The 14,731-nt window shown below is 35.8% G+C and overlaps 1 protein-coding gene across 6 annotated transcripts in view; it reads right to left on the bottom strand.

Moving 5' to 3' along the window:
- Nucleotides 1-13,236, bottom strand: part of dachb (dachshund b) — a 35,058-nt gene extending 21,822 nt beyond the window's left edge. For all 6 annotated transcript variants that reach the window (XM_052547158.1, XM_052547156.1, XM_052547160.1 and 3 more), the window contains exon 1: nucleotides 12,606-13,236. In XM_052547158.1, the coding sequence (XP_052403118.1) occupies nucleotides 12,606-13,057 (452 nt within the window). In that variant the 5' untranslated portion in view covers nucleotides 13,058-13,236. The remainder of the gene's footprint in view (nucleotides 1-12,605) is intronic.
- Nucleotides 13,237-14,731: the final 1,495 nt, after the last annotated feature.

The raw sequence follows: 14,731 nt of genomic DNA, 5'->3' as shown, positions 1-14,731 counted from the left end.
GCAAGCCACACAATTTTGCAATTATTCATGTCTGTTTGATAAACGGTGCAGGGCGAGTTTGTCACTGAAATGTAATACTCTAGTACTTTAAAAGAGCACAGAAAATCCTGTTTTCTCTGATATGGCCCCTTTGAAATCTCAGAGTATTAACACAGGCTCAGCAGCAGTTTAGATTTTAAACAGAGTAAATGTAATAAGGCAATGCGATTTTGAAATAATAAGGATCGTGTATGCTTTTTGCACGCTTAATTAGTCCGATGCCTAAAAGAGCCACAAGCATATGCGGATGAATCCCAACAGAGAGAAAGAAAGAGAAGGGAAAAAAGCATTTCCACGGCAGTTCAGCTGCTCATATCTCTCTTTTCATCCCGGTGTGTAATGTTTATACATCCACTAACCCGCTGTGTCAGCCTAACAGGAATGTGTGCAGTGTGTGTGGGACGGTGTGTTGATGTAAGGGGGTGTGAATGGTTTCCTCTTTCTTAAAAGCACAGACAAAAGGAAGAACGCTGTTTACAAAGCTTACAGTAATACAGCTCTTGGAGACGCTCATTCATTGATCTCTTGATACCACTTCTCTCTTCCTCTCTTTCTCTCGCTCTGTCTTTCAGTGCACACGCACGGAAACACAAAAAAGCTAATCCAGATCTACTGACAACAGCTCTTTTGTTCTGTATTATCAGAGAAAAAAGAATCCCTCTCTTTTAGTGAACGACAGGATGAGCCACTGATGGAAGCGATGCAGTCATGCAGAGGTCACTGGCACACACAAACTCTGGCTAGACAGGCATGTCATGCCAGTATTATGGCGTCAGATAAGACTGCATTTCTGTAGCTCAACAGGTACTGCAAGATGCGGTAAATGCCAAGGTCACAGGTTTGATTCACAGGGAACAAAAATAGTTGCCGCATTTGCATTTATAATCTTATATGGATTATAATTAATAGGACGATTATGTAATATAAATCAAATCATGTAAATATTTTAAACCGCACCATAGCACTCTTTGAAACTTTTTTGTTAGTGAATTAAACATTCTATCCACATGTACATTTTACAGATGTCACAAAAGTTCCATAGTGAGAAACTACAGTATGTTACAATATATATATATATATATATATATATATATATATATATATATATATATATATATATATATATAAAAAAATCTTTATTTTAAACTTTTTTTTTTTTTTATAAAACTGAAAATGAATCTTAATCTTAATGAGCAAAATAAGAGCTTCATGTGCATTATGCTCCCAATGCAAGAGTGTGTTTGCATTGCAGATGTAAAAAATTAAGAAAAAAATATATTATATATATATATATAATATAAATATAATATAATCCATTTCTAAATGAAAATACTGCAACAGTTGAAGTGTTGTTGGTGCCGTTCATGCAAAAAAAATCCCACATATGATTTACAAAATGGTATTGATATCTATTCTATTTTATTTAAATTAAAAATATTGTGATTTTCTAATGTGATACTTTGTATTTTATTTGTGCTACATAAGATAATGTTTCATTTGTTTGTATATAGTCTTTTTTTGTGAAGCCAAATTACCACAGTAGTTGAGAATACATTATTATCTACTCTAATCTAATTAAATATGTTCGCTCAAATACGTACAGCAGGGCTATTTTATGAGATCCTGATGATATTTGCTGCATCACCGTGAACACAAAAACAACAATTTATTGTTTTGTATACTCTAGAGTGTAGGTGAAAATATTATTACATTTTATCAAAGAAAAGCTCTGCATATAACATATCAGACCACACCCAAGAGTCTGTTACTATGGAAACCTGTTCTCAATCAATACTCTGTCATCGACTATGATTGGTGGCAGATGGAGGACAAGGGAGGATTCCCCCAGAGATCAAAGACATATTACTAAAGCTCAGGCTCACACACACAGTTCAACAACTATCCATTTTGTCAATCACACACACACACACACACACACAAACAGAGAGGGTAGCGCTGTTATTTATTGCGGTGATAGATATCAAACAGCTGTCATAGGCGTTGACCACAGGTCTCGCTACAGTTCCTCTTTACATCTATAAATGTTTAATAACTATAACTGTTAAGGTGAATCTCTCAGAAACAAGTCACAAAACTGGTTCACCTTTCACCCCAAAATTTAAAGGAAAAAATTATTTATTGTCTTATATAAAATAAACTAAATAAACATATTTGTCTAATTTGCAGACCATTTAAAGTGTGTTTAGAGCCATTAAAAACATGTTAGACAACATTGCTTTCCATCACATTTAAGCATGCATGTGTTGTAGTGAAAAAAATGGGTTGTTTTGTAATAAATCTTATTATATATAGCAATAATTATTATATTATTATAAGATTATATTTTAATATAGATTTTATTGTATTTTTTATTCACTCTGAGGGAGTTACTTAATAGTCTTGTAAATAAAGTTGCAAAACAAGAACTTAAAGATCCCAAGGATATCACTTTCTTATTATTATAGCAAATATTGTTTTATTAGAGCAATTTTAATTGTATTATATCTTCTTAAATCATAAATATATCAAAAACAACCAAAATAAAACACTTATAACACTTTAAACACTAATAAGATGAAATAACTGTTTACCTGCATATCATTGTGACCATTAACCAATGTCGAAGAACCGTGAACATGCACTTACAGTATGTGTTACCTAATTATTAATGTATTAAATCTAACAGGGTACTACAAAGAAAATATATTAGGTGAAATAGGTATGAAAAAAAAAAATCCCTGCTCTGAATATAATTAATTACATGCGATCAGTTACTACCAGCACTAACAACCTATACAATACAACATCTCCCTGCACTATGGTAGATACAGTATTGCAAACATATTAAAAGTTATATTCATGTTTTATTGCTTTGCTTGGTTGCATGATACACCTGAACTGACATGCTTGATAAGACAAAGCATCTGTTTCTTTGTTTTTTCTACTATGAAGTCATAGTGCTCAGGTCTGGAGGGAATCCCTCCCTTTATTGATTGGTCAAGGTTGTCGTCTTTAATTTCTTTCTTTCCATTTGAGCTTGGTATTGAATTTATGTAGCCCTTTGCCTCTTTCTTTGCTACTATCAAGTACGATAATAAGGATAGACAGGCAGCACATACATAAACATATGCTCTCTCTCACACACACAGACACAAGCTTAATCACACCTCCACACACCCATTTATACACACATACACAATGACATCTATTGACTTTCTTCTGAGAAATACAATAGCATCATCTTTCTCTGGCTGGTTCTGTAGGCCACAGACGAGCTAATTACTGTCTCTCATTTTCAATTGAGTGAGAAGAGCAGAAGAGGAAGGAGATGGCAGAGAAAACATGCAAAAGGAAAGAAAAAATGTCCATAAAAAATACAAAGAGGAAAGTAAGGGAGATAATGAATTATAAGATCACAGCGAGACAATTTGAGACTTGTTCAGTGTTCAAAAACAATATAATATTACAAAAAGAACACAATGTTCAGGCTATGAAGTCTGACAGTTACTTACTAATACTTAGTACAAGCACACACAACACAATAAGAACTTCCTGTCCATTCTGATCTCAATGAAAGAGTGCGTTTTTAAAAATGTGATTTAGGTAATGATCGACCAAGTATTTAATTCAACCATGAGCATTTGCAGATTTTAAAAAAAAGAAAGAAAAATATAAGTATTTGCGCATTTTGTACCCAACGCATTTCGAACGCTGAGAATGAAAGCAGTGGAGGAAATGGACAGAGCGAGAGAGAGAAAAAGAGGCACAGTTTTATCTGCTGCTCTGTTGCTTCACCACACAAAGCCTTCATTCATTCTCTTTCTAAAAAGAATCACAGAAGCAAACAGAAAACATTAATGCTGATTTCTATTCATAGAGTGAAAAAGGGAAAGGGGGCACAACAACTGGTGGCTTAAAGCGTTTTTTATTAATGCTTGAGTAAATATAGAAATGTCTTTAAAGGACAAAATCACCAAGCAAATATAGTTTATGATCTGCTCTAAAATTGTGAATTGTGTAAAGATATGTTGGAACTTTCAATTTAATTCCTTTCTGAAAAGAATCAATAGAATTGTGTCAATTATGATTCACAGATAGGAGCAGATAGGTGGTTGCTAGGGTATTCTGTGTGGTTGCTAGGTGGTCAGGAGCGCCAAGGCTCCTTGACACATTGCAAATCTTCAGGGTTTTGCAATTTGTATTATCATTTTTTTCAGGTGAAATGCACACATCTGATCAGTTAAAGAAATAGTACTTCCAATTTAAGCTGGTTATCCATATACAGACATGGATAAAACCCTTTTTTTTTTTTTTGGAGTTACACACCAAAGTTAAATTTTTTTGCAGTTTGTTTAAATCACAAAAGTATGAGAAATAGTAAAAGTAACACTTACAGTACATTAAGCAAGCATCACTAATGACCACAATTCTGCATTGACTGCTTGCCAGTTTCTGTCTCTACCTCATGAATACCTCTCCTTCTCTCTTCCTGTCTTTCTTTTCCTCTTTGCCTCCTGCATATTAAAACATTTACTTATTCAAATCTCTCTGCTTTCCTCCCTCTCTGTCCTTTTTAGATAGAGGACATATTTGCAAGCCAATAAACAATCCTCTGTGTGTGTGTGTGTGTATGTGTGTATGTGTGTTGGGAAAGTGTCAAGTCAGCACAATCAGGGATGACACCGTGTGATCGGTCAGAGAGACGCGAGCAGCATTCTCAAAGGTGCTACAGGGGAAGGATAGGAAAACTGGGAGAGTGAGTTACAATACAGCAGACAAGACTGAAATAAAGCAATAGACCATGAGAGACATGTTACAGTGATCTTAACACGATTAAAAGGGTTTTCATACACAACAAGAAATTAATAATAAACTTGTGCCAGGAACACATGCATGAAGTCAGGATCGCTGTTCTTCTCACACTACACGACTGTCTGTTGTGTACATACTACATGATGGATCAGCGACGGGGGGACAACTCTGTCTGGTCTACAAACTATGTTTCACAACCAAACTCGTGAAAAGCGATACAGGGAAAAATATTTCTTTTTTGTAAAAAATTGCAGCCCACAGGAAAACTTGTGATGCAAGTTGTCTTAATGTTGATTAGCAGCAAATAAAGAAAAAAAGTAGAATATAAAGGAGAGGCTGGTTGCTTGCAGAAGCCATGCTTGCTCGTGTTCTGTTGCAAGACTTTCCCCTAATAGCTGGTTGGTTTCATTTGTGGCTTAAAACTCTTAGTGCAGCTATTCGCACTAAGAGTAAATAGAGATAGAGGCTATTCACACTAAGTGCAAATACCATATTTTACTAGTGATAGATGCTAATTACACTAAGTGCAAATAGCGATGCTGTTTACACTAAGTGCAAATAACACTGGATTCTATTTACACTAAGTACAGCAGTATTTTCTGCTATTTCACGAGTTCACCTGCCCATCCAGTCCTGATGGTTAATGGTAAATGAACTTGGCTTGCTGTCCTTAATGGAGGCTCAAACCTTGAGCACAGAGTTCAACCCCCATTTCGGTACTACCAAGAGGGAGAAAGACAGGAGCAGACGTGGAGATGAGGAGGAGGAGGGATGCTAGAAGAACTGATGCTGGGACGGTGCAATGAGAGCTGCTTATATAGGCTTGTAATGATGATTGACAGGACTGAATGATATAGGCTGCTACCGACCGGAACTTCATTTATACTACTTATTGCAAATAGTGCTAATTATCTGCAACTCATAATTGTAGTACATTGTGAAACAGTATGCATTCAATACATATTGAGTGTAAATTATCATTTGAATTCAAATGATTAAATAGATGCCACCTTATTGGGACAATATAATCCCTCCCTGTATACTCTAACCCTATTTTATTTTCAACTTTTCAATTATTTCCTTAATTTTTATTGAAAATAAATGCCTCTCCAATGTGATATGAGATTTTTAAAAGGGAGGGAAAAGGGAGGGAAAAAGGCGGCAAAAAGGCGATTCGAAATCTGGTCGATCATGTCCTTTAATATCTATGCCGTTGGAGCCTTTGTTACACAATCATCTTTTGTAGTGTTGACAAGCTCAATCACACGTCGGTTGGCAGAGTTAGAGTAAATAGACTCTGCCAACAAGTTGGGCTATTTGCACTTAGTGTAAATAGACACTGTTTTTTTATTTATTATTATTCCTATTGGAAAATTGAATGAGAAAAATACTTCCAAAACCAAGGACGTTAAAAAAGTGAGCGTACACTGTTATAATCTAAAGGGTAAATAAAGTGTCACCTCATGTGGTGTTGCTGAACAACTCTTCCCTTAAGTAATTTAATATATTGTGGCTTGATCAATTAGATTTCTCCTTTAAAAGGTAGGCAAAAAAAAAAAAAACTGGCTTTGAAAGATATACTGTCAAGCATTTTTGTTTTCTTCAAGCCTCTAATGGAGAGGTGAGTAGGAAGAGAGGGCTTATCATGTGTCTAACATCCATCCATAACATCCACACCTCAACAGGAAAAAGCGTGGGGAGGGAGTGTGCGTTTGTCTGCTCGACTGTCTTAAGGGGAAACTGACTGTTTTACAGCAGCTTATCTCCTTCTCTCAGATAAGAGAGCCGAACAGAATTTTTTCAGAGAAACATTATCACAACACATCTATCCATCCGCATGTTACCCGTCCCCACGACCACAATGCAAACACAGAGGCATGACACACTCAACAGAAGTCGTAAACAGGTCATGATGCTAAGGCTAAAACAAGTGAGGTGGAGGATCCGTTTGTCTGAAAACAAGCTGACTCTTGTTGCGTCTAGACGAGATCATTCATTTATGCATCTGTGAACCGCACAAGAGTCAGGTCATGAAAAAAAGATGCCAGATTCCTCCTGTTTCATTCAGTATCTCGAGCCCTTAATGTGCTAACCTGTCACTTAGCGCCTCACAATCAGCTAATCCTTTGCGTAACATACAGGACTTCTCTTTGTGATCTCACTGCTAAATAAAGCTCTTGTCTCACCACAAACAGTAAAAAGCTCTTAACGCTTTTATTATCTGTTTGGCTTCACCTATGTCCATAAAAGATTACACACAATCTTTGAAACCAACTGTAACTGAAAACAAAAGAAACAGGAAGGTTTATATACCAATAAAAATAATACCTATCAAAATTTGGGGTTTTCTGATTCTGTTTTTAATAAAAGTCTTTTATGTTCACCAAGGCTGCATTTATTTGATTAAGAAATATATAAAACAGTAATTTTGTGAAATATCACTTTAATTTAAAATAACTTATATATTTATTTTCAGCATCATTACTCCAGTCTTCAGCGTAACATGGTCATTTAGAAATAATTCTAATATGCTGATATTATTTTTAATGCTGAAAACCTTGTGTGACTGTTTCATTCTTTGATGAATAGAAAGTTCAAAAGAACATAATTTATTTGAAATAGATTTTTCCTAACATTTTAAAATGTCCTTACTGCAATTTTTGATCAATTTAATGAATCCTCGATGAATAAAAGCGTTAAAGCGATAGTTCACCCAAAAATTAAAATTAGATGTTTATCTGCTAACCCCCAGGACATCCAAGATGTAGGTGACTTTGTTTCTTCATTAAAACATAAATTATGTTTTTAGCTTCAGTCGTTGCAGTTTCTCAGTCGTTCAATTCATGGCAAATGGTAACAGAATCTATGAGAGTAAAAAAAAACATGCACAGACAAATCCAAATTAAACCTTGCGGCTCGTGACGATATATTGATGAGTAAAGACACAAAAAGAACGGTCTGTGCAAGAAACTGAACAGTATTTATATAGGTTTTTTGTTTTGTTTGGTTTTTTTACCTCTGATTCACGCAATGTCTGAACTGTTAGAACTCTTGTGAAAGCGTTTCACAGCAGCAATTGTGTGAGACATTATTTTTCTTCTTCTTCTTGCATTATGGCAGATCACAGACTTATAAGTGCATTACCACCACCTATCTCTCAAGTGGACCATCACATGTTCTAACAGTTTGCATATTGCGTGAGGTAAAAAAACTATAGACGGTTTCAACGGCATCAACATAAACAAACGTTAATGCGCGTGAGCGCTTTTGTGGACCTAACTTAACTTCCGGTAGACTCCAAATAGAATCAATAACAACAGCCAAGTTCCTCTAGAGTAGATATTTTTTTGATAACAAACAAAATGTGTTTTCTGTGTGGATCAGGCGGACTTAATGAAAATGCTAATTCATTATTTGCCAGCAGGAGATGTTTTAAAGCATAGACATAAAGCGCGAGAAATAGAGGTTTCCCCAGTAACAGCTGTAAACAAAGCAGAGCTGGTACGCTCGCATGCTGCTTTATCACGCATATAACATGCAAGTCTTCTTTCAGAAATACAGCGATATAAAAACACCCGTGCCTCGTTTTGATATTTAAACATAAATGTAAGGAATTATTATTATTAAACGTGCAGTACCGTACGTTACTCATGTTTATTTAACGAAACCTTTTTGAAAATTGATCAGTTTTAAAATTGTGGCGAGTCTCCAAAAATAAATAAATGTATAGGAAACACATCCCGCAGCACAACCACCTGAGCCCAACTTCAGTCTACTCATCACCTTGGCTTTAACTGCGTTGTAGATGGCACGCAGCCAGACCGATATACACAACACAGACCGGAAGTTAACTTAGGTCCAGGCGCGTGCACCCGATGAAACCGTCTATATAACTACTGTTCAGTTTCTATCACAGACTGATCGTTATGTGTCTTTACAGATCAATGTATCGTCACGAGCCGCAGGGTTTAATATGGCTTTGTCTATGCATGTTTTTTTTTACTCTCATACATTCTGTTACCATTTGCCAACGACTGAATCTCAAAATCATAATTTGTGTTCTACTGAAGAAACAAAGTCACCTACATCTTGGATGCCCTGGGGGTAAGCAGATAAACACATCATTTTCATTTTTGGGTGAACTATCCCTTTAATTTATTTAAAAAACAAAAATCACACTGGCCCCAAACTTTCGAATGGTAGTTTACATCATGTAATTAAAATATTATATCATGATTAAGACTATACTATACTTTCTATCATTTCTAATCAGGTACCAAATTTTTATTATATGAACTTGCAATCTAATGATTGCAGTCTTAGCATAAATGGGCTTTATCATCTGCATGTTCCTGATATTTACCTAATCTGTACAATAACTTTCTAAAGAGGAAGTTTGTAATATTTACAGCCTGATTCTTCACAAAGAGGCACAAAGCAGTGACGCAGAAGTCGTACCATCCAACATCCGCCTCTGATGTGGACAAATGTAATTAAGTGTTATCAAAATGTCCACTTCACGCTACACATTAACCTCGCTGAGTGCAACTGCACCCCTAGTGCAGCTCATTAGTACTGAATGTACTGAATGACCTCAGCTGAGACACAACTCAATAAGGAATCAAATGAATGACTGCTGCTCTCATAGTCGTTCACACTCACTGCTTGAAGCATCACATAATGCCATGTTTGGCCTGTTTTACACTGCATGAATTTGCAGTGTCCCTCATATTAACAGGTTACTGGATTCACACTGCAGTGTCTACAGAAATAGAGAAATGTACAAAAGATTATTTCCGCCATGGAATAAAATAAAAAAAAAGGGAATTGTGGCTTTTTTATCTTATAATTCTGACTTTCTCACTATATCTCACAAATTGTAGATATTTTTTTTCCCATTAAAAAATTAAAGAATCGCCAGTTATAAGCAATTACCTTTTTAATGTTTTTGTTCAGTGGCAAAATAGTGTTATTTTAGTATCACTGATATACCATTATAGTTTTTATTATTATATAATTCATTTTTAAAGTTTTCATTTTCTTTTTAATTTCAATAAGTTTTAGTAACTTTGTTGTGTTTCATCGTCTTTTAATTTTGATATAGTTATTATTATTATTTCTGAATTTAATTTTTGTTATTTTAGTACATCAAGATAAGTGAAAAAAAATTTTATATATAAAATAAATAAATGCCTTTTTTATATATTTTATTTCAGTTAGCATTTATTTTATTTCAAACAATTTAAATGATTTTCTAGGGTTTTCGTTTTAGGTTTACCTTTAGATTTAGTTAACCTATGTGGGTGGAAACAAGCTTGACATTTTCTCCCTTTTGTTCGATAACACTTTATTTCTGGCAGTTCTGAGGTTAAATCTGGTTTGTTTCTTGAGGAAAAGGTGGTATTCCATTAAAAAGCCATAATTGTAAGCTAAAAAGCCACAACCACAAATAAGCTTCCAATGACATGGCTCCACTACAGAGTCAAAAGCTGAATATTAGTATGATCCTAGAAGCTATTCTACATTCATATTATAGCAGACAAAGCAGTCATCCACAGCAGACTCACTATTACATCATGCATTACTTCATACTGACTCAGTCATGATTCAAAAACGTCTGAGGCATAGGCTTGATGTTTTATTGTGCTTAATGTTAATGGTTTCCAAATTCTTAATAAATGGTAATGTTTAGTGCATGACATGCTAGGCAATGAATCAAGCCACCCTTTATATTCTTAGGATCACATATGGTAAGACATCACTGTTTATACAGAGAAATAAAATCATGAGTGTATGTGTGTGTTCGCTACAATATATGTCACAGGTGAATAAGCAGTTCACTCATGCACAGCAGTGTAAACCATCTGCTAGGAAACACAATCCAGACAACACAAAGGTGAAATGTGACCAATACTAAATTCTTAATACTATTAAAATGTATATTGTTCTTCCTGGATTCATTCCATTTTTATTGTATTTTCTCATAAATAACTTATTATGAATGAATTATCAATTTCTTTTAACAGCACAATGGCAAACATATGGCCTCAAAATGAGCAGACATGAACAAAAAGCCATTAAACAGTGGGTTTCATAATTATCTACAAACAAAAGCACTATTAGATGCACTTTTCTCTATCATTTCCTTAAAGAGTCACAGCTTTACATTTCAAAACTTTTTTCAAATGACTAGTCTCCTAATCTCACCAGAGGCAAGACTTTTGACTTTCACACGCCATAAAAATATTTCCTGCAAAGCTCTAAAAAGTATCCAAAAGGTCCTTTGAAACCTGATGACAGGCTTTCTTCAAAACACATGACCTAATATGACAATATATCTCCCCTCTATTCAGTTATGGTCTCTGCACAAACAGACCGCAACAAAGAGAAGGATTAAGACATCACGTTCAAAGCGCCAAATTTTAACCTATTGTCTGCTGTGAATAAAGCACGCCTGTAACTTGACTCTGTAGAGGCTACATGATCCCAGTGTTTTCACAGCACTGTACAAAACATGCTAAAATGTATATGTAGATAATCACTAAGAGATAAAATGAAGCTGTTCTCAAACTCAAATGAAATGTTTAAATGCATTACATTATTAGACTACAAGCAAGCACAGTCTTTGTTATGTCGAAATGCATGATGTTAGTAATGAAATTAAACACAGGATGCTCCAAACGCACTTAATGGAAAAATGAGCAGTGAGGTCGGAAAGCAAATAAACAGTTTACTATCTTGACCAATGCACATGTGTTTGCATAACAGAGGGAACTGGAAAAATGATCTGTGTCACGTACGTGAGGATCTTAGGGCATTGAACAGGACAGGCACGCACTGGGCTTCAAAGAATGGCAATTACACTTTGGCCACAAAAAATCCACAAGCTGATGCATAACGTGTATTCACAGAACTAATGGTTCCTGACGGAACTATTCCATCTAATTAGAGCCAGGGTTTTCATTTGGGGTCTGTGTACCCCTGGGGGTCCCTGATAGTACTTCACGGTGTCCATGGAGAACATAAGCACATTGTGATGTATTAATGATAGCAAGAAAATACCTTTTTCATATTAGCAGTTGCAGGACTTTGCAGTGGTGCTGTATTTTTGGTCTGGATCCTTTAAGTTATTAAATATTTTGGAAAAAAAAAAAAAATCTCACTTTGTGTTTTCACTTTCTGGCTTAAGGTCATTGAATTCATTTTGTGTATCTTAAAGTGAGTCACATTAAAATGTTTTCTTTTGTAATGAATATGTTAATTTGTTTGTTTGCAATTTACTGTAATATTTGAAAAGTTTTAGCGGTCAAATCAATGGATTTTAACTAGGTTATGCCTTTTGACATTTTTGCAGAAATTCAATATTCTTGTATGAAATGAGCATGAACACAAAAATTCCATTGCTAAGAACTCTTTGAGGTAGGGTTTTAAACTAGATTTTAAAAACATTTCTGTTTTATCGTCCTGGACATTTGCAATCGAGTCAAACTGGGGCTCCACTTGTTGCTTTCTGTTGCCTGCCATTTGAATTGACTTATAAGCATCATAACGGGACACTATGTTCCTCCACCCTGCCCTGGTGTAAAATACAGTCTGCCTCTTCACTGCGATGCGTGTTATGTTTAGGAATTAGAAATTACTAAAGTAAAAGTACTAAAAATATTTATTCGGAGTCTATATGCAATTCAAAATCTAATGCACAATCACCAGTTATTAAAACTATAAACCGAGAAGAAGAAAAAAGTTAAACGAACCTTGCGTTGGTACAGTCGTTGTACAACGCTTCGAAATCCTTTCTGCAAATGAGTTTGCAGCGGTTCACTCCGGGCTGGATGGCACCGAGTCCGCGCAACACGCGCACCTGCTCCACGGTGCACACCACCGGGTTTATATCCAAACGCTTGAGTTTCGTGTACACGGTGTGCAGTCCGCCGACAAGGTGCTTCAAGAAAAGGTCGAAGACTTGGGGGAGACAAATAAGCTCCTGTCCATCAACGTTGAAAGAAGCGACTTTCACTCCGTGCACTTCCACGATTTTGCATTCGTTCGTCGCTGCGCCGCTCGGAAGCGTCGCGTTCAGTGAGTTGATCAGTCTCGGAGAGTCCGCGGGACTCGAGAAGAACGGGTCGGTTCTGAATAGTTTACCGGACACCGCAGAAGTCCCAGAGTGAACCGGAAGAGTCGCAGGAACGGCCATAGTGGTCATTACAATTATTATTATGATTTGATATGTTCTTTAACGTCTTATACTTTCTTATTTCTTTCTTTGATATGCCTCCCTCTTTTTGTCCACAAAGCAAACCTGGCAGCACCGAGCCGAGCCGAGCGCCTCTCTTTACCCGTGTGAAAATTCAGATCAGCGGAGCGCTTCTCGGTCCGGTTAACTCCGCCTCTCGCTGGAAGAATGATGCTCCATTTTGCCAACCACATGTGCTCCAATTTATGGGTGAAGACTTCACTGGAGGTCGAGAAATTACAGCCCTCCTCCTCTATTGAGCGAGTTTCCATCTTCTCTCAAGCTGTTATGTTATATCCTATTTTTATTTTATTTATTTCATTTTTTTTTTTTCTCCGAACATGCATAATTATTAATAAGCAGTGTTTATTTAAAGTGTGTGCAAATAGCCATTTTTTTGGTTGGGGGAAAGGTTGTTTGCACTAACTCCTCCCACTTTGCTCAGACAATTTATCTAGGGATATGAAGATCCATTTTTTTCCATGACCCTCTGCCCCCCAAAATACAATCTTCACAGGAATTTCCACTCACACATGTATCGCACCGTGTAATACACTTTAAATTGTTCATGCACCCTAAATTGTGTGCAATAGTTCTATGTCAAGAAAACAAAGCATGAAGTAAGAAGCATGATCTTTAGGCAACAGAAGAATCAGCTTTGTCTTTTATAGGTCAGGCTAAATCAGGTAGCTACTCAAGCATTTGAATGCCATCTGTTCAGCATCATTGGGAAAACATGCTCACACATCTGGATGTGTCTGTGGAAAGACTTCTGTGCACCCTTCTCCTGGGACTCAAGAGGAATCCTTTGAGAAAAATGCCATAAAAATATCCCACACGTCCCTTTAACCACATATGTGTTCCCATCAGGCATGCCATCTCTTTAATAAAGCTGTTTTGTAAAGTACTGTGTCTTAGGTATTCTGTAATGCTATAGCTCACATAAAAATGAAAATTCGGTCATAATTTACTCACCTTCATGTTTTTTCAAACCTGACTTGACTTGCATCTGTGAAACTTTTTTTATCCATAAAATGAAAGTCAATGTTGTTTGGGCTCCAATGTTCTTCAAAACATCTTTCCTGCAAAAAAAAAAAAAATGTTTACAAACAGGTTGGAATGACATGAGTGTGTAAATTACTGCAGAATATAAATTTTAGGCGAACTATCCCCTTAATTAATTTTCCTGGGCATCATTAGTAGAGACTTTATTGTTGTAGAGTAGATTTAATTGTATGATTATAAGACACAAGTACTATTAAATTAGAAAGAAAAAAAACTGAAAACTTCTGCAAGTTGCCTCAGACTGTAGATGCAGCTTTGCTTTTTAGAGCTGTAGTTTAGAGATTTTTTGATATATACAAATGTAAAATACTAAATGTCTCAGACTGCACAAGTGAAGAGTAGGAAGAGGTTTGTTTGAAGTAGAGTGAGTCATGAAACCATTACAAAACAGTATGCTGACTTAATACAGATTTAGTTGCATGTTCTACTAACAATTTATCAACATTATGAACACATGAAAACTCATTTTGGGTATCGAGAAGCACAACTTCACAGTATAAACTTCAAGCATTGCAGACCAAAGTAAAAGAGATGTGGATGACCTTAATGACACTTTGACCTGAATTTGCATTTCAGTGT

Source organism: Carassius gibelio, chromosome B1 (genome assembly GCF_023724105.1).
Source record: "Carassius gibelio isolate Cgi1373 ecotype wild population from Czech Republic chromosome B1, carGib1.2-hapl.c, whole genome shotgun sequence".
Taxonomy (NCBI): Eukaryota; Metazoa; Chordata; class Actinopteri; order Cypriniformes; family Cyprinidae; genus Carassius; species Carassius gibelio.
Note: the sequence above shows the minus strand (reverse complement) of the source record. Positions and strands in the feature narration are given on the sequence as shown.